General features: G+C 38.9%; 2 protein-coding genes across 2 annotated transcripts; one reads left to right on the forward strand and one right to left on the reverse strand.

Moving 5' to 3' along the window:
- The first annotated feature begins 4,797 nt into the window (after window positions 1–4,797).
- LOC122060147 (putative MO25-like protein At5g47540) lies at window positions 4,798–14,423 on the forward strand. The gene is made up of 8 exons (XM_042623329.1): window positions 4,798–4,818; window positions 5,404–5,497; window positions 6,716–6,775; window positions 8,172–8,240; window positions 8,644–8,742; window positions 13,780–13,824; window positions 14,002–14,104; window positions 14,219–14,423. The coding sequence occupies exons 2-8, from the start codon at window positions 5,426–5,428 to the stop codon at window positions 14,293–14,295; spliced, it is 525 nt and encodes a 174-aa protein (XP_042479263.1). The 5' UTR covers window positions 4,798–4,818; window positions 5,404–5,425; the 3' UTR covers window positions 14,296–14,423.
- Window positions 14,424–17,831: 3,408 nt separating this feature from the next.
- Window positions 17,832–19,931, reverse strand: LOC122058787 (cytochrome b561 and DOMON domain-containing protein At5g47530-like). Its single transcript, XM_042621472.1, has 3 exons — window positions 18,935–19,931; window positions 18,505–18,759; window positions 17,832–18,419 (listed from the first exon to the last, which is right to left on the reverse strand). Exons 1-3 carry the CDS (start codon window positions 19,541–19,543, stop codon window positions 18,105–18,107), a joined length of 1,179 nt encoding a protein of 392 aa, XP_042477406.1. The 5' UTR covers window positions 19,544–19,931; the 3' UTR covers window positions 17,832–18,104.
- Window positions 19,932–20,490: the final 559 nt, after the last annotated feature.

A 20,490-nucleotide genomic window follows, 5' to 3' on the forward strand; every position in this document is an offset into this window, starting at 1 on the left:
ACAATACTGTCCTGCTTGTTTATATTAGGGTTTTATTGTCTGGATGGGCCCATAAGCGAATCCAATTGGGTTATTTCGATGACCTGGGTTCCGCATCACTTTTATAATGGGCAGTAGTCAACTTTATTCACTAGAAAATAGAAGAGTTCAAGAAAAAAGGCTGCTAGGGCAAAAGAATGGGAAAACGAAGAATTTTTTCCCTGGTTGCTACCTACTTTTAAGGAACATTTATTTGCATACGATTTGAGGAATTGGTTTTGTAGTTAGAACCAGTCACTAATCTTTGATGATTTTTTATTTTTGGTGTCTTCTTGAACTTAATTATGCAATGCTTTCAATGCTAATGGGTGCTCCATTGGTTATCTGGGTTCATAATATATTGAAGTATTTGTTGATGGCTTCATGACAGTGACGTTTGCCTTTTCGTGCCCTGCAAGGGTAGGTGATCCCTCTAGACTTGAGGTCCTCTTTCTTCTCATGGGTCATAGAGCTACATATTCTCTTGGCATTTAAAAATTTGCTATCGAAGGTGATATAGCTGTTGTTAGGGGGTAGTTATATATGGAGGAGGTGGTGGTGCTGGCTTGTGGAGACATGCATTATGTTGAAGAGTCAATTTCTTTGTTTACTTAACATCGCGATAGGGGGTAGTGTGTCCCCATTGTGGACTAAGTTGAGTCTAGGTTTACTTTCCTTTATTGTTTCCTTATTAGTGTGTAATTAGGTGCAGTTTCCTTTTGTGTTTAGGATAGTTGTTAGTGGCTGTAGACTCAACTCATCTATCCTACAGCTTGTTTTACCTCTGGTTTTCTCTCATCTCTCTTCTATACTTTCTTCTTCTTTGGTTCTGGTTTCTCAAGTTCTTAAATTGTTGCATTTACCAAATTTGATATCTTATTTTTTCTGCTGGCCAAGGTTGACTGGAGAAGTGGAGTCACTAATCTTATTTAATTATGCTACAATGTGGTTTTATTTCATTTTATCTGTTCTATCATGGATCCCTTTTTTCTTTTTTAACAATAAATCATCATTCAAGATCAAAGAATAAGGGGGAAAAATTGAAGAAAGAATGATGGTATTAGGGTTTAAGGGGAATGAGGATAATGTAAAGCTAATTACAGATGTAACCAACCCCAGATGGGATCTAATAACTCCAGCACAAGTACTGGGACTGATACACTAAGAGCTCCAAATCAGAAACACTACATAGACTAAAAGCCTATCGGCTAGGACAGTAAGAGTCTAAACAAAAAGCAACCAGGTACAATATATCCCAAATATATATGCAACAATTAGAATTTAGAACTGACATAATACCCAGGATCAAGCCCTAATAACCTTGGATCAAGCCCTAGAATAGGCTGAAACAGGGACAGATTGAATAAACCTGAAATCTGGAAATTTTAGGGCAAAAAGGAGAAAATCTATTACTCACAAACCAGACCAAGAAACTGGCCCAAAATCTGGTTGTGTGTCCCTTGTAGGACCCTTGAATAACCCTCAAACTTAGGGCCAGATTGGACGGCCGAATACGGAGATATGCAGGTTCTTGCTTGAGGACATGAAATATGAAACTTCTAGGAATTTTTCAAGGACTTGAGAATGAAACTTCAGCGGGGATCCAAACTCAGATCGAAGGCTGCTTCTGGTGGCCTGAATAACTCCTTTAAAGATCATCCCCAACTGCTGGTTGAATGCTGAGATCTCAGGACTCGGAGTATGGAAGTAGTATCGATTTCTGGGAGCAAACCAGAATCACAGGCCTTGTATCGTATCTTAAAAGCAGAAGCTGAATCAGCATTCAACTTGGGACTTCGATGAATTTCGATTGGCCTCAGGTAGGCACAGAAATAACAGAAATAAAAGGGGAAAATAATCGGTGGAAATATGAGAAAGGGGAAGAAGAAGATAGATGGATTAGGCCTCTGACCCTTTCAAAGTTTTAGGCATCTCACCCTCTCAGCCATGAAGACAAACTTCAATTTCATTAACTCAATTCTCTCCCTGATGCTAAACCTGGGTTTGAAAAACCCTATTTGGTTCGCTTATGGACCCACCCAAACACAAAATATGTTAAGAACAACGGATAGTGATAAATATGTAAATATGTCAATCTTTACAAGGTGGAAATTCTGTAAATAGATGGAAAGTCAAAAAAGTGTTAAGACTAGTAATTAATGGAAATCAAGTGAATGGAATGCAACATATTAGTGGGAGGGGCAAACTTGGAAGTGAAAAGAAAGGACAAACTGGAATAAAAAAAGAAAGGAAGGGGCAATACTGGAAATTAAGGATAAAATAAGAAACAAATGCAAATCCTGAGAGTGGGGGTGAAGGTTGTCTTAAACCTCCGAATCCTGTACCTAGGGGAAACCTGAAACTTTGAAATCAATCCAGCCACCTAACCAAGGCTCAATTCTCAAGAGAAGTGAACATAATCACCTTCTCAAGCCTTAGTGAATCCAAGCCTCAAGGGCGTCAAACAGAAAACTTTGATCAAGTATTGAAGCTCTGAAATTTCTCCAGGTGGTAGGCAAGAACCAGATCTGAAAGTTGGTTTGATTCTCACGGCAGGGAAAGGTTCTGGAAGTAATACTCCCAGGTTTGGGTCTAATAGAGGTGATAACCCAAGCCTAAAAGTTTTCAGTCAAATTGATTCATCAGTGGAGAGTTAAATCAACTCTTTAGGGCTGATAGTACCACCAGTTGCAGAACAGGATGGATGGGCACAATACATACAATAGAATGAAAAATGAGAAGAGGAGGGGCCAACTTGAGAAGATCGTAAGAGAACAGAAAGGGGAATGAAGATCACATATGCACACAACCAGCCTCGCAGGCTTCAACCAAAACTCAAACCTTCATTCTTTTCAAATCTCAATTCTGAAAACTCTACCCTATGACATATCCAATTTAGAGGAAAAATCAAAACGTATTAATGGAAACACATTGAAATATAAACGAAATAATCCCCTACGTATCTACCCAATTTCCTAAAAATAAAGAGAATAAAATAAGAATAATAAAGAAATAAAATCCCCCATAAATAATCTCCTACCTGGCCTGCCAACCCTTGCCAGACCAGAAAACCGGTTTAGGACTGGTTGCTGGTTTGGGGCCTTTGGGTCTCCAAAGAGGGTTCCGGTCCAGCCAGGCTAAGGTAACTGCATCCTTCCCAAAAATCTGGGATTGATTCTCTTAAATAGGCTTGGAAGCAATTACAAAAAAGAAATTAACATTAAAAGGAAACTATTCCTATTTAAAACGTTCCCAATTGAAACTTAATTGTTGACAATAAGTAAAACAAGAAAATGGAAACAAATACCAACTTCTAATTATTCCAATCGAACCTTTGCTTGCCCATTATTACTTATTGACCAAGGAAGAGATAAGAGACAAAAAGGAAGCCAAAGCTGAAATAGATGGGGCTCCTTCAAGGCCCCTACAGCTGTCCAAGAGACCTTCTAGAGGTTTCTGACCAAGGTAGGAAGAATGGAAACAAATCTCAGTCAACAGCCTTGCTGCTCGAGACAGAAGAAAGGTCCACGCAAGCTGGAAAAACTGCCTAGATCCTGCTGCTTGATAGGCTGGAAGTTTGGCCCAAATTTTGGGGCCAACATTGAACCACATTGACCCTTTTTTGAAGGCTTGGCCTACATCAGAGGAGCTCAAAGTTGTATTCAAGGAGTATACATGTAGTATCCACTACCCATAAGCGGAATATACAATTTTGCTCCTACATGGTACACTGAGTTGCTGAAGTATTGAAGTATATGCTATCATTACATGTGTGAAGTTGCGTGTCCTTATTTTTCTACCCATCGAATTTATATATACAAACTTCATCAATTAAAAATTTTATTATATCATATGTTTATTATGTAAATATTGTAGCGAGGATTCATACAAAGCATTTGGATAAAATTTTCTGCTGGGTTTCAATTTGACACCACCGTCCTTCGTTGAGGTTTGCTACTGTAAATGAAAGCAAATCACTCCCCTGTAGCACACCCCCCCCCCCCCTTTTTTTTTGGGGGGGGGGGGGGGGAGGTTAGTTTGATAGATTGTTGGGTGGGGTGAAGAATTCCCACACCTATTTGATGCAGTTGGGCGTGGGTAGAATTGGGATTAATTTGGTATTTTGATTTGTTTCCTTTATTGTTTGTGTAGGGAGTGGTCAAGTTAGTAGGGAGATTCAATTTCAGATTTCAGTTGCTAATTTAGTTTACTTTCCATTTTAAGTTAGTTTCCATTAATTGATGTTATTTTCCTTTAAGTACTCATGAACACAATGGAGATTTCAGTTTTGAGAATTGAATGGTTGTTTCCAGGTTTGAAACCATGGTTGCAATGAGCTGCGATTATCTCCCCTTCCCCTGATCATCTTCTCCTATTACCTCTCTTATCTCCTTCTTTTCTGGTCTATTTTCTGACTGATCTCTCATTGTTGGAAATCTCCGGTTTCTGGCAATATTTGCAGCCTAATCACCCTCTCAGATCTCCTTAGTGCTTGATCTGTTTGGGCTGAAGTTTTGATCGAAGGCTTCCCCTCATTCGGTGACCTTAACCCTAGAATCTTAACCCCAACAGGTCTTCTTACTGAGAGAATCAAACCCAGGTTCAGACCTGTTTCTGTACTTTGTGCCAGATCTGATTTGCAAAGGTCAATGCTTCTTGTGCCCTTGAAGTCTGTGACTAGCGTTGCTGGGTTTGAAAGAGCTGGATGATGCGACCCTTCGCTTGGAATTATAGACTCAACCCATGAGTTTTGGAGAAGTTCTCTCTTTGATGTTTGCTAGGTCTTCCGCTACTGTTCTGGTTTGTATCTTGAGGTTGAAGACAACCTCTTAAAGAGGGTTTTATTTTCATTTATCTTAATTTCCATCAATACCCTTCTCTCCTTCTCTTAGTCTCAATTGTCCTATTTTATTTCTTAGTTCCAAGTCTTCCTCTCCCCATCTTGTACGTTGCTTTTCCCTTTGAGATTTCCTCTTATGTTCAAGTTATCATCTATTTACCAGATTGCCACCCTTTATTAGAAACTTCAAGTTATTTACGGAACTGCCATTATTCTTGATATTTGGCTGTTTCACTATTGAATGGGTCCTTAAGCGAACCGATTTTGATTTCTGAAACCCGGTTCCGCATCACTATTTCTAGTTATGGATGTGCATGCAAATATCTTTTAAGGTTTCGTAAGATGCATTTATTCCTTGTTATGTTGAGTAATAACATAAATTTGATTTTATGCTACCTAATTTTATCCTTGCTAATTAGCTTGTAGAATTGGGACAACTAGGTAGCTGTTTTGTTCTGGACAAGATGGTCTTCTATGCCTGATATACTTGCTTCTAGCACCTTGTTTAGGATAAATGTTGAAGTTATTTTACTGATTTTTCACAGGTATGTATTGGACTCGGATCACATGAAGAAGTTCTTTGATTACATACAACTTCCTAATTTTGACATAGCGTCTGATGCTTCAGCAACTTTTAAGGTTTAGTATGTTGGGGACTTCTCCATTAACTTAGAATAGGGACTTTTCTCTCTTACACCACACAACTGTGAATCTGTTACACATTGCTCATATTTGATAGTTTTTCCTTTCATAATTAGTGTTTTTGGGACTGGAAGTTGCTCATTTAATCTTAAAACATTGTGCATATGTTTGTTTAAAATAGTTATTTTTGAGCTAAATCCATCATTTGTTTAGCATAGGTATTTGAGCACTTGAGCTCAAGAAAATTAAAATGGCTTAGATGTTAGACCTGCTAGTTTGTAATGCTAATTATTCTTATAGTTAAACATGGATTCTGCTTTTCAATAAATCTTTCACCTGGGTTGGCTCAGTTGTATTGGCTTTAGAAAGTCACTACCGTCCTTCCATCCCATGGACTAACCTAGATATGGACTTCAAAAATCATTTTCGAAATTTTGTGGAATGATTGTTTATTAGAATGTCATGGTTTATGAGTTTACTGACTCAACAACACTGTGCAGTGTGATGGCTTAAGAATGGAATCCCCTTGCTGTATTCTTGAACATGGTTTTGTCCAGACTTGTCCTAGAAATCCTACCACATTATCTCTTTTTGGTTCCTCCCAATTTCATTGAGTTTGTGTGGTCGACCCTTCATTACCTTTGTTCTAAATTGTGATCTTTTCATCGCATATTTATGGCTTTGTGAGAATATACTGGTTTCACCCCTCCCAATTTGCTGGAGCAGTTGCATTCATTTTGCACATGAGACACAAATATTTCTCAGTCAAACTAAAGTTGGGTTAGGAATTTCAGATTGGCTAGTCAGGTGTAGAACCGTGCCGTACTTGTGAGTTTGAAAATTTGAGGTCTTTTTACATTTCAATGCTTCCTGAAAGTGTGTTCTGAAGGGTCCACATGAAGCAGGGGAGTTGCTGCCAAACCTAATTTGATCTTCCCTGGCTCTATTATGGGTGGTGCCAAAAGTGCATCTAAGAGTCACCATAGTATATGTTTTACCGCTTTTTTCCTGTTAAAAGGTCTCCTTTTAGTAGACCAATATCAGTTCCGAGAAGGGCCTTTAAGCCATGAGTCTACAAACTCGGACAACTATTATTGGAAGATTTGGTTTCTGAATTCTCGTGCTTGTAACAATCTATGTACTCTCATCATACCTGAGATTGCCAGAACAAAACAAATGGAATAATGCTAATGCTAGTTTTGTGCTTTATTGCAGGAGCTTTTGACAAGGCACAAATCTACTGTGGCTGAATTTCTCACTAAGAATTACGAGTGGGTAAGTATGAAATTAGATTTTATCTTATATGCTTAATTGTTTATGTCGGTGCTTCTTGTGTGGTTTGTGACTTGGTTTGCTATGAAAAATGTATCATCAAATGAGTAATGGTACTCTTATGTTATTGGAACTTTCACCGTGTTAATGCTTGGGTCTGGCAGATCTTCATATCCCCTTATTTTACTAAATTTTGTTGGCATCACCTAGGGATCATTTAGATTGCTTTGAAAGCTCCTTCAATTAGAGTACCATTCATCAGTTTCATATTATGTTCAAAGACCGCACTTTCACTTGGCTCTTGAAATTCAACTTTGGCCCGAGGGGCATATGTTTCATCCCCTTAAGAGTGGTATACTGTTATTGAATGTTTTTAATAGTAGAGGTTATATGTACATCCTACACCCTCAGTGTGGTTTTGATTTACTTAATAGTAGATGGGGTGTGAAAATGATTCTATGGGATTTGTCTAAATTATGAGGACACAAGGGTATGTGCACCCTTCCTTTATTGGCTTTACTGTTACCAATTTTAGCTTGGTCTGTTAGCTTGGTGTGGTATATCACTTACGTTTAATTTTTCTCATTCATTATCATTTTGTCTTCTTCTCAACTGAAGAGACAGACTTGTTTACCAGATCCATTTTCTCATCTCCCCTTTCACAGAGGTCATGATTCTCTGTATCAACCTAGAAAATAAACTACATAGGAACCTACATTGGCTGGCACAGCCTAGTACCAACTCCAAAAACTGAACTGATCCTGACTCCAATCTACTTGACATGAATTTGGGTGGGCTGTGTTAGGTTGGGTTAGGCTTGATCAAGCATATCATAATGGATTAGAAACTAGTAATGTATTCTTGGCAGAATTTGTGCAATCAATTGAGGTGGGGTTGGGTAGGGTAGGTTGGGCGGGATTAGGGGAAGTGTTAGATGAACAATCTTTTACATGATTTAGTGCTCTGACTACTAATCCATGTAGTTGTCTTGTTATTTCACTTACACATTACATCTTTCACACTATTTAATGCTCTGACCTCTAACCTATGTAGTTTTTCTTTGGACTGTGACTCACATAGCATGAGGAATATGCCTTAACATTTTTGGGCTCAGGATAGAGCTTGTTCTCCTGTGGCCTCAACACAAGCCTACCCCTGGTTTCTGAAAGTCCTACTTCTACGTTATGTTTCATCAATTATGGTCCAAGTGGTCTGATAAAAGAATTTCTGCATGTGATGTGTACTAATGTTGTATTTACATGAGTTTATGTTTTCGATATTTTCTTCTCGTCTTCAGGCTGGATTTTCGTTGTTTGGATGTTGACTGATTATAGTTCATGATGCTTCCTTGATCACATGTTTTTTGGGTAGAACCTTAATCACAATTTTCTGGTTTTAGTTTTTCGCAGAGTATAATTTAAAACTTTTGGAGTCTACCAATTACATCACCAGACGTCAAGCTGTCAAGGTACTCAAGACTTACCTTTGTTTTATTTTTTTGACCTTTTTAATGGATGATTAATATTTCTAGTATATAGAAGTTTATATGGTTAAAATAACAATTAGTTTCTTGCTATTTTCAAGATATACTATCTTTAAGTATGGGAATCATGTGAGCATCACAAATGATTGTACATATTCAGGAAACAGAGAATACTGACCAAAATAATATGAAAATGCTAGTTGTAGACTTGTAACTGTCATTGCAGTTGTTATAATCAACTCGGAATATTACGTTACAACAACTGCAAATGTGAGCTCAAAAGACTAACAATTAGTCTATTAAACTTAACCTAAACTTGTGGAGTTGGTCTCAAAGCTTATTCTTGCAAATGTGTTTTTCGCTTACTGCTTGTACTGATGTGTTTCAGTTGCTTGGAGACATGCTGCTTGATCGTTCCAATTCTGCTGTTATGACGCGATATGTGAGCTCAAAAGACAACTTAAGGATTCTAATGAATCTTCTGAGGGTATGTATTGCTTCAGTTTCATCTCTCTCTCTCTCTCTCTCTCTCTCTCTCTCTCTCTGATGCAGCCAGCCAACCTGGATTCCAAATTAGGAATCATAGGTCTAATCGGCTGCTCCACGAGCCTAAATCTAAAATAGTTTCCTTTTAAATCAGGGTTGCGTACAAGGATTGTAAACTCAGGATCGAGTCAAATCGGTCAGACTGCCAATTCCAATCTGGATCGGATGAGGATCAACCCCCAAAACCCTAATATCGGCCCGTCATATCTGAATACCCAGCGATCTGGCCCTAAATTCTAGAATTGGGATAGGTCATGGACGATTCAACCAATCCGATTCCAATTTTTGAATTACTAGTTGCAAAGGCTTGCTGTCTGTTGATTTCAGTAGCCTGTAATAGGGGAAAAAAAAAAAAAAAAAAAGGGAGATGGGGGCTATTCCGGTATTGTGAAAATTACCCTGTGAAAGAGAGAGAGCTCACACACTTTCGCAATTAAACTCTTATTTGACTGTCTAATTTGAGAGGAGGTTTCATTATTAGACATTTTTAATTCCTAGATATAGTTTAAGCAAATGAAACAACTAATAAGTAACCTAATGGCATCAAAAACTATACTAATTGGCATTAATGAGATTAACTGTAGATAAACTACAAGACTAAAACTACTTAACTCCCAAGACTCAAAAAGGCCTTACATGCTAGGTACTAAATTAAAAGACTAAATTCGTGTACCTCCTAAGAAACTAAATTCGGGTCTTATAATGGAGCTCATTACAAATATAAACACTTGTAACAAAATCCCATAACCAAGTACTATCAGAACTGACCCTAATGTTGCACCATAATTGCATTATTCAATCTTAGATGAGCAATACTAGGGACATGGCCTTTCATTCCTTGATGATGCAGAATTGAGGCTGAATTGGGCTGACCCGTCGGGCAATCTCGACCGAGACGAGCCTGGTCCGATTAGATTTTTGAAATCAATAGGATATTTTAGGCGTTACTTTATTTAGGAAATATTAAGTTATTTAATTTGGGAAGATATGTAATCTTTTATTTTTGGGTAGTTCCTAGTCAATTAGGGAGTTACCAATTTGAGTTTATTTTGTTAGTTAGAATTTAAGAAGTAATTAGAAGTTACTAATTTCAGTGTTAGATTTTAATTAGGCAAGTTTTAATTTCAGTTTATTATATAAAGGCGTGTTACCCAATTTAATGGACAGATTTTTGAAAATGAATTGAATTGAAGGTTTTAGTGCCGGGCATGGTGCAATCGTGTGACCCCTACCCCCCTCTTTTGTGCTATATTCTTCTCTTCTCCCTACAACTTTGAGTTCACCTCAGGGATTTTTTCCTACCCCCATCGGCCCTCCATCAAGTGGTATCAGAGCCGAAGGATCCATCTCCTTCGTTCTGGACCACATGGGCCTGTACCTTTTTCAAGAATGCCATCCGAACTGATTCCATTCGACTCTATCTTGGGGGTGTGACTGAGTGACTTGAACTGTCATATCCAATTGACCTTTGATGCTTTCCACTTAGGCCCGTTCGTCCCTTCCGCATACCAACGGGACAAGACTAGGTTGGCTTACCCGAGAAAGAGATCTTACTAGCATGGAGACATAGAACATTGGTTTCGAGGGCATAAGCTACTCACAGTGAGGTACGCAGTGAATGGGCTATCTTTTAACCACGAGAGGAAGCACCCTAAGTCAATCATCAAAACTATCCGTATATAGCGTGTACTCTATTTTGAAGTTTAAAAGAACATGTATATCTCCACCCGCACGAAAGCAAGACCACATGAGCAAAACTACATGCTTCCGTAAACAAGATCACCGATATCCTTTCTCATCCAGCAAGTCCATTCCAATCAACTTCATGCTTAGAGTCATTAGGTTCCCGAAAGAATAGGGCATCCAATAGATGTTTGCAGACGTCAGACCGGAATGACGTAGTTATTCTCGTTATCGAACCGCTAAAGATGTGCTTGCCTAACTTCCTGCATTTCTCCCAGTGAACTTACTGTACTGTGGCACGTCTTTCTTCATTCTATCCCAATCAGTCCCTAATGGTAGCAGTTAGATAAGGCGCACCCCAACGTATAGAGTCCTTCGTTTCGTCGATTGCTTCCAATAGACATATACCTTTTGGCCCCAGTCTAAAGGCAGCGACTTTGCACGCTGAGTCCTCTTTACGAAAGGGCGTACTTCGCAAAGACTTCCGCCATCACCTTCGCAAAGACTCGACATCTCCATGACAGAGCCAGTGTCCGCTTTTACTGTCTTTGCTGCCAATAAAGGACCCTGGAATATCGTAGTCACTTATCACAACTTCAAGTGGAGCCTATTTGATAGAAAGATCAAGAACAGCCGGGCTTACTACTTTTCGCAAGCTACTAACTCCTCCTGGAATGGCTACCGAAACTAACCTCCTTCACTCTCTTTTGGTCATGAGGAATGGGCTGATCGGTGGCCTTGACCATCCCCGGTTGCGGTGGGCTTCTTAAGAATAGGCGATTACTAAAGAGGGTTGGATGAAATGGTGATTCAGCGAAACCATGTTTCTGTGGCCAATAGCTAGTTCACGTGGGAGAAAGATTGGTTGCGAGAAGGTTGCCCTGGTTGGAAGCACCCTTGTACACCGAGAGAGAAATAGCCAACTGTACTGGGTTTCCAACCTAAGCCTCTTGAAGGGTTTCCAAAGCTAGGTGTGCGTTTTGGCCAGATCTTCCAACCACTCAAGAAAGGAGTGAACCTGGCCTGTGGTTCCATTCGCTTATTCGCCCCCTTCTTAGCGTTATTCATTATCAAGTAGGACTGGGAACCCCTATTTCCGCAGGTCGGTGGGCCGCACCTGAACCCCAACCCCTTCCTCTTCCAGTGAAATACCCATCTTTCTTCTTTCTTTCCCCACCGCCCCTTTTTTTATTTCAGTCAAACCCCCTCCTATAGAAGAGTTCTAACAAGAAGCAAGAAAAAGAAAAGAAAAGAAAAGAGAGAGGTCGAAGAAGAGAAGACGCAGAGAAGCAAACAAAAAAAAAAAAGAAAAAAGAGAAGAGAGACGAGAAAAGGAAGAAGAGACGATAAGAGAGAGAGAGAAAGAACCAAGGAGTTCATACCTAGTTCGAAATATTGGCTGCAAGTCGACGGCATCCTTGTCCATTTCATTCCACCATCTCCTGGTCATCCGCCATCGCTCCTGGAGTCTCACCTTCGCTAGAATCTCACTGCTTCTTCATCAATGAACTCCCTGGTTTGTTGGTTCCGTCTCTAGGAAGGAGTAACCCCTTCTATCGGTAAAACCCAACCCCATGATATCCCTTTTGTCTCATTTTTCATTAATTACCTTTTTCTTTCTATATCTACCCCTCCTTGACGCCTTATTGTGATTTACTCCTATTTTAACTTGGTTCGAAGTATACCCCTGTTCCATACATGCTCCATACTGAGGGATATATTTGAAGTCTTCAAATTACATTATTGCCATTCCATCATAAAAAACTTCAGTTATTTATCAATTTGCCACTCTTATTTGAGCCTTCTATCACTGCCATGGATACCTTTGTGTTCAAATTTGGAGTGTGGTTGCCCAATGGAAAGTCTACTAAATTGTTAATTGATGAATGACTAAATGACAATTTTGTCTCCAGATCTTTGGTGGATATGTTGTCAAAGACCAGTCAGATTATTTTTGAGTCAGGGGATAGTATTTGTTGAATTTTTTGTTCCTCTTTATTATGATGGTGCTTTTTGTGAAGTGTTTGACTCTCCTCAATGCATCATTAAATTGGGTCGAGGTTGGTTGGAACAACGGGACGGTATTCTTGATCGTGACAACAATGTGTGCACCCTCTAGGCTTACCACATGCATAAAAAATGTCATCTTCATGGATTGGTTGCGTCAAAGAAAGTGATACCCCCAATACAGCCACAAGTTGAACCGGAGGTATTAACACAAGTGGACGACTGTCCTATTGTGGAACAGGAGATGACAATGGAAAGTGAGAAAATCATGAATCAGGTAATGACGGCCATCAATGCAGTGCCAGTGGTTCACTATCATGAATTCGTTCTTCTCCATGATTTTCCGGACTTAACTGCACCTCCAAAGCTTCACCGCATGGATTTTGTTCGTGATGCAAATGACGAGCAATTCACCCCTATTCGTGAGTTTTTATTGTTGTCATTCTCTAAAACTCGTGGATGAGTTTTTCTCAACATCAGGGGGAGTTGATGCAGAATCGAGGCTGAACTGAGCTGGGTCCGATTAGATTCTTGAAATCAGTAGGATGTTTTAGGAGTTACTTTATTTAGGAAATATTGAGTTATTTAATTTGAGAAGATATGTAATCTTTTATTTTTGGGTAGTTCTTAGTCAATTAGGAAGTCATCAATTTGAGTTTATTTTGTTAGTTAGAATTTAGGAAGTAATTAGCTAATTTCAGTGTTAGATTTTAATTAGGCAAGTTTTAATTTCAGTTTATTATATAAAGGCATGTAACCCAATTTAGTGGACAGATTTTTTAAAATGAATTGAATTGAAGGTTTTAGTCCTGGGCATGGTGCAAACGTGTGACCCCTTCCCCCCCACCCCACCCCCCTCCCCCTCCCTCCCCCTCCCCCCTCCCCTCCCCCTCCCCCTCCCCCCTCTTTTGTGCTATTTTCTCTTCTCCCTACAACTTTGAGTTCACCTCAGGGATTCTTTCCTACCCCCATCGGCCCTCCATCACTGGACCTCCTTTCAACCGCCTAGGACTGCTGTGATTCTATATGCTTTATGGGTGGTTAAGAGATGAGGTGGTCTCTTTAGCATTTGTTTCTGGAATATATAGCTCAAGTGATAGCTTATCATGGAGTTCCTTCTCCAAATAGTTTTGCAATACCATATCCGAGGATTTTTTGAACTACAACAATTTTGTGAGATTGGTATATATTAATGTTACTACAGCTTGATAACTTTAACTACTAAATGCATGATAAGTTCATACGGTTCTCTCTGAAGGATTGAAATTGATAAGCTATTTTTTTGCAGGAGTCAAGTAAAAATATCCAGCTAGAAGCATTTCATGTCTTCAAGGTATTTGTCACTCTTTTCTCACCCTCTCCTCCAATGTATTGGTGATCGAAGTAATCACTCTTTTGTGTCGACATGGACTTAATTTATTCGAAGTATTAATTAGTCTTCCTTGCTGTTATTTTTTTTCTTAATATATTTTCTTGTTATGTAAAACCCGTTTTCCTACGGTGTTGACAGCTTTTTGCTGCCAATCAAAACAAGCCTCCTGAGATCATCAGCATACTATTGGCAAATAGAAACAAGCTGCTACGGTTTTTTAGCGACTTTAAGATGGATAAAGGTTGGGAAATCCCATATCTCATTTAGTCTTTTGCATTTCAGATTTAATTGGGTTCTTGCCTTCCTGGTACATATTCAATTATTACAATTCAAATTGAGTTTACTTCTATTGCAGAGGATGAACAATTTGAGGCAGACAAAGCTCAAGTTGTGAAGGAAATTGTCGCCCTTGGACATTTAGATCGGCAGTAAGCAGCTGTGGACTATTGTGTAATTCCGTTTTATTTAATTGTAAATTTTGAAATTGTTTGTGAATTCTATCCTTACCAGTTACTCTGTTTTCAACTTTAGTGGATTGACTTATATTTAGTCTTGACTTATATATAGTCTTCTTTCGTCCTTTTCCCTTGAATTAAATCTTGAAAATAAATTTACTGCATAGTAGTAGAATCTAAAGTAAATACATGCAAAGCCGTCTGAAGTCCCATCTACAGATGACTATTTGCTAGATCCATAGCAGTTATACACCAATGAAGTGGTGGAAGTGGATTGTTGCTTGGTATAATTTATAGACCACGCAGTGGTTGTGTCGTGTGGTGTGCGGTTGGGTTTTGAAATTGTGGACAGGAACGTAAATCCCTATGCATACAATAGTGTGCTTGCGCTATTGGGAGGTTGCATGTCAATACATGGCAGGTCATCTGATTTAATTTGAAACCAAAATTTGGTCTCTCTTATGTAGATCATTTCACACATATACAACAATTGTGAATTAATTTTCATGCAACAGATGAAGGTTTGTCTAGGGAAGCTTGCTTAGATGTGGTTGGACCATGGCACAAGGGTAAGATTGTTCCATTGCGATTTAGTGGTTATGAGTTTAAGTCGGGTGGTAAGATTGTTCCATTGCGTACATTATGATCATTTCCAGACCCCGCAGTCATGGGAATTGTGCACTGGGTGCATCTAGGGAAACTTATTTAGGCATACTAAAAAAACCGTGATTGTGTGGAAGTATGATACGATTTGGCATATATGGACGAGGCTGAAAGAGTTTCTGGGATGTGGTAGTGTTTGTGAGTTTATTATTTTATCTAGTCTTAACAGTTACGATTACAGAGTTTAGGTAGGTTGGTAGGGTTTGGGGGCTTTAAGGCTCATTGCTTTGAAGTGGGAACAAAGATGAAGTTTCAGATTCCCGATTCCCCTCTCCCAAGATAAAATGATTTTTATCTCATGCGGAATGGTATTGTTAGTAGGGGCTCAATATTAGTTAGGAGAGAGAATAAATAAAAAATCCTTGTGAGACGCACAGAGCTTAGGGATCTTTTCCAAGAAAAGAAAAAAGTCTACCTATCAAATGTTCCTTTGTGAGAGAGAGAGAGAGAGAGCCATACTTATTGGTCTATCTCAATGAAGGACTACTAATGTCAGTTGGTCTCCTCCAAACCCGAATCATATAAAGATAATGGTGCTTCCAATGGCAATCCAGGAGGTGTTTTTAGAGATAACGGTTTCTTTCTCCATCGGTTCTCTTTTGGAATCGGTTTTGCAGATGCGTGAGTTGCTAGCCTTGGCTGTCTTTCATGCTCTGAGGTTGGCGAAAGATTAGGTTACAAATCAATTTGGATTGAAGGAGATAATCTCATTATCATAATCATTCTCAATTGAAACTTTCACTCCATTCCATGGTGAATCAAACACATCACTGATGATTGTTGGCTTTTAACTGCACAATTCGATCAAATCTCCTTTGAATATATTCTACGAGAAGGAAATTTTGTAGCAGATTTCTTAGCATCTCTTGGAGTTTCCTCACAGAGCCAAAGTTTTTGGGCTTCTCCCTTTTCCTGGCTTTTTATCTTCTTTTTTCTAGTTAGATGTTTGTGGTATTGCTTTTCTTCGGTGTTCTAGCTGAATTATTATATATGTATATAAAGAAAAAAAAAAAAGTCTCTATCAAATGATCTACGATTCTATACTATTTTAAAATGGTCTTTATCCTCCAATGACCATGAATCTTCTCTAGTAAAAATAATTACTACCTTGATAGTTGGTGTCTTGCCAGCAGAGTGTAGGCTTCCAGGAAGTCATGGATTTGACTCTTTGGTGTGCACCTTGTGCTACGAGGCATCCTCTTTCCCCTTCCCTCTCCTGCTCTTTGTAGTTGTAATTAAAGTTCCCATCGGCAATTAGGTAGGATAGACCAAAAAAAAAAAATTCTCCAATCACTTGAAAAATACTGGTGAACAAATTTGGTTAGGTGTTTATTTAAAAAAAAAAAAAATTAATAAAACAAGGGTGTGGGTGCAGGATACAGCTCCTCTTTATCCACAGTATAGATTAAAATATTTTTCGTTTTTCACTTCTAATCTATTTTTGGGTTCCTTATCTAACATGTTCATTGACTTGTATTTACAATAATATTTTTATAGATGATTTTTCCCTTCATAGGCTCATGTGTTATTGTCACATAAGGTGTACTAGTAGCATCATAGATCAAAGCCTCCACTTCTTGGTGGTACGATATATATGCAATTTTCTTCCACTGAACATGGTCCCCTTCAATAACGAAAACTACAAGGGAGGCACTCAAGTCATAGTCATGAGATTTGATCAAGTAAGGGTGACTAATGCGTCTCCCATAAATGTGGTCTATCACCCTCTTGATCCAATATTCCAACTGTTCAAGTTAGTTCATCAGCTCTACAACTCTCTAAACCCTGAAGGAAAAATCTATAAATGTGGTCTAGGTTTACATTTTTACCTTTTTCTGGCCCTGCTTAGTTTCAGATCCATTCTTTGTTGAAATATTTTAGCTACCAAGGTGACAGATCCAGACCTGTTAAGCTCCATGTTGTGATTGGTTGAGATAAATTCAGAAGAGATTTGAGTTATAAAAAATCCAGAAGAGATTTGAGTTATGCTTCCTATTATTGACAACACACATACAGATCATAAGATATAAAGTACATGTAGTGTACATATGGGCTGTTGGATTTTTCATTGGACATTGTTGTTGTTATTGTGAGGTGGATGAGGGGGTTGTGTGTGTGGTAGTGGCTAATGTAACCATGTGAAAGTTACACCTACTACTCAAAATTCACTAATGCATATACCTATTTTTCAAATTAACATGTTCAAAATCATTAGAAAAATAAAACTAAGATGTTCAAAATTCTCTCTTTTTATATCTCTCAAGAAAAGGATGTATCTAGTGCATGAGACTCTTGTTACTACAAGGTCTGAGAGAAACAAATTTTTTATATCTATCAAGAAAAGGATGTATCTAGTGCATGAGACTCTTGTTACTACAAGGTCTGAGAGAAACAAATTTACGCGGTCTTACCCTCGCTTCAAGGAGGTTATTTTTTTATTTGAAACCATGGCCATCAGGATGTAAGATAGCAACCTTCCCGTTGCGCCAAGGCCCATCCTTTCGTTTGTATCTACTATTGTTGTCCACTAGTGTGCCAAAAGAAAACGAATGGTTTGAATATTTGAAAATAGCACAGTGGTGTTCTTGTTTCTCATATGATCAATGTGATCTGATAACCCTGTTACCTAACATATCTAACCTAGATTACAACGACGCGTCATTTGACTATTGCATCTCAATAATAATAATTGGGTGAAAGGAAAATGTAGACTCACATTCTAGATGCCTCTCAAATCGTTTTGACCCAGAAAGGTCCCTCAATTGGCAAAGACTTGACACCTCACGAGTTCAACAGTCCTTGATGCAATAGTCATCAAATCAGAATAGCGAATCCAAATGAAGCCCTAGCTTAAGGTAATATCCAAGTACCAGAGAACCTCTGTATAAAACATCAAAGATTCAAATATTTATGATACAGCAAATGTATAGAAAACGGTGAACTAGAAAAGAAGTAAAGAAAAAGATAAATACAAGCATCCCAAAGGACATAACAACAACCTCCCAAATACCACTCTACACTATAAGAAAGAATAGCCTCTAATCTAAGGAGATCCCTCAATAATAATACATGGCAAGTGTAAAAACAAAACTGTCTGTGGACAGATCAGTCTCTCTCTCTAATCTACACTCCTGGTGTAGCACCATATCCATTCACACCATTCACACCATGGTGAGATTTTTCTGTGCTCCTTGACCTCTTCCTCTTGAGAACAATAACCCAAGTAATGACCTCCAGGATCAATGCAATGATGCCCAATATGACAATAATACCAGTGTAAGCTTTCTTCCACTTCTTCTCAGGGTCCAAAATATCAAAGCCCTTGTAGATGTTGACGATGCTGAGGATGATGACACAGTATCCAACCGAGTGATGATATATGTTCCAGTAAAGACGGAACTTATGCTCTTTCTTTGGCCTCAAAAGCAAGGCAAACACCTACAAAAAACCCAAATTTCTCTCTTATAAATCTACTCACTTGGTTGCAGATGTTCAAATTACAGAGGAGATCATGTGTTTGTACCTGAAGAGTTCCAAGAACAAAGAGGGTTATCCCAATGTTTCTGTGAGCGTCATATTGAACTCCAGAAGATTCACTACCAAGTTTGAGACCTGTTGCCCATCCAGCAACTCCAATTACGTATGCGGAGGTTTGACAAGTAAGGTGGAGATAAAACCAGGCTGGATCTGCTGCCTTGAAAACCTTCAAGTACCTAGCTATCATGGCACCAATAGGCAATAGGATACCCCAGCTCACTGCATTCAATACTCCATGAACCTGAAGAAAGCCAAAACAATGAAATCAGAGATGGGATTTGAGAACCTAATTAACTAATTAATAAAAAAAAAAAAAAAAAAAAAAAGGTAAAAAGAAAAGGAACTTGGGCATTTCACAGAAATCAATCAGAACTGTTTCATTCCATCTTGTTCAGATCTTTAAATTAAGGACTCACGTTCTTTCTTTTGGTTCTAGAGGTTCCTCCTGAAGTGGCGGTGGTGGCTCCAGACAAGAAATTCATACTCCCTGCAGATGCAAGGTTATTTCCTGAAGTTTGATGACTCGTAGGAGAGTTCCCCGAAACCGGACCATCTTGCCAGAGATGATTCACAGTGGTACTAGGGAGCTTCACAGTTGCATAGATGATCATTACGTTACTTACAAGCTCTGCTGAGATATTGGAGACAGAAAAACTTAGGCTGCTCTGCTGCAATGTTGTTTCGTAACTACTTATGGAGGATGTGTAAGCAAGAATGGATCCATTGCTGTGTTTGTAAGCTACGAGAGCTTGTGCCCCAACCATCTGCGCCTTAGATCCAGGATTGATTGCCCAAGCAACCCATCTGGACGAGGAGACTCCGGTATGTCTATAGGCAATATCAGCGGTTCCGGTTGAAGGGTAGTAAGTCCAGTAGAGGTAAGAGTTGAGGACGGGGAGATCGCTGCACTTGCTGAAGGATTTGCCACTGGAGAAGGTATAGCTCGAGCAGGTCTGAGCAGAGGAAGAAAGAAAGAGGGATATAAGAACAAAAAGCAAGAGAACAGGTTTGAAAGTTGTAGCCATGGTGAATACTCTTGGAATTAGCAGGAGAATCTAAAACTTATGGGCTGATCGTTTGATTTCTGTTTCTGGGTAGGTGGGTATGAGCTCAGAAACACCAAGAACCAAATTTTAGTTAAGTGTGAAGCCTGAACCAGGGGAACTGAGGGAACCCAGATGAGAAGAAGGGCTGAAAATGATTCTGAAATCTTGCAAGGATGACGGAACCGATTTCAAGCCCTTTTCCCTCCTGAAACTGTTTATATGAAAGAGAAGAAACTCAAATTCCTAAGAAGATGTAAGAAGGGGAGAGGTTAGATGTGAAGAAGCGTGTTGAAGGAGAACGGGTATTTAAGAAGAGAGTTGGAGGGGGGTTGTTGACTAGTCTGGCACGGAAGGTTCTATATTTTATTGTTACTGTAGAGAGTAGAAAGCAGAGAGAGAAATACAGGAATTTGTAAGTTCTGGAGTAGATAAACAGTAACAGAGAAGAAAGACTCCCTTTCCAAGTCGCCAGATCCCAGTTCCTCTCTTCTCCTGTGCTTTACTTTTGGGATTTTGATTAGTCAAAAAATTCTTCTACTTAAAAAGTGGGTAACCCATCAATTTATATATTGATTTGGAGTGTTGTAGTTTCAGGGTTAGTTCCTCCATTTTCCTTCTCAGACGGCCAATGGCCCAACAACCCTTTCTTCCTTTTCCACCTGTACTCACTTGGAAAGCTAAAAGTATTAGGGCCGTTTGATATCGTTTCTGTTTCAGAAACGTCATTTCGTGTCAAAAACGAAGATTTCAGTTTCTGTGTCAAAACGCAGTTTTTAAACGAAAAAATGGTGTTTCAAAATTTCAGATTTTTATCGGGAATTTTTTTTTTTTTTTTTTTTGTAAAATGGAACGAAACTGGGAAGACGGAACTCCATTTTGGAGTTTCGTCCAATCTCGTTTTTTCAGTTTTTTTTTCACTTTTTGTT

This window comes from Macadamia integrifolia, chromosome 13, assembly GCF_013358625.1.
Source record: "Macadamia integrifolia cultivar HAES 741 chromosome 13, SCU_Mint_v3, whole genome shotgun sequence".
NCBI lineage: Eukaryota > Viridiplantae > Streptophyta > Magnoliopsida > Proteales > Proteaceae > Macadamia > Macadamia integrifolia.

Excerpts from the sequence above, each read along its gene's own strand:
- LOC122060147 (XM_042623329.1), top strand. The coding sequence starts at position 5,426 with ATGAAGAAGTTCTTTGATTACATACAACTTCCTAATTTTGACATAGCG. Across the intron at positions 6,776-8,171 it reads TCACTAAGAATTACGAGTGG|TTTTTCGCAGAGTATAATTT; the intron begins GTAAGTATGAAA and ends TTCTGGTTTTAG. Across the intron at positions 8,743-13,779 it reads TTCTAATGAATCTTCTGAGG|GAGTCAAGTAAAAATATCCA; the intron begins GTATGTATTGCT and ends ATTTTTTTGCAG.
- LOC122058787 (XM_042621472.1), bottom strand. The coding sequence starts at position 19,543 with ATGGCTACAACTTTCAAACCTGTTCTCTTGCTTTTTGTTCTTATATCC. Across the intron at positions 18,760-18,934 it reads CTAGAACCAAAAGAAAGAAC|GTTCATGGAGTATTGAATGC; the intron begins GTGAGTCCTTAA and ends GGCTTTCTTCAG. Across the intron at positions 18,420-18,504 it reads TTGTTCTTGGAACTCTTCAG|GTGTTTGCCTTGCTTTTGAG; the intron begins GTACAAACACAT and ends GGTTTTTTGTAG.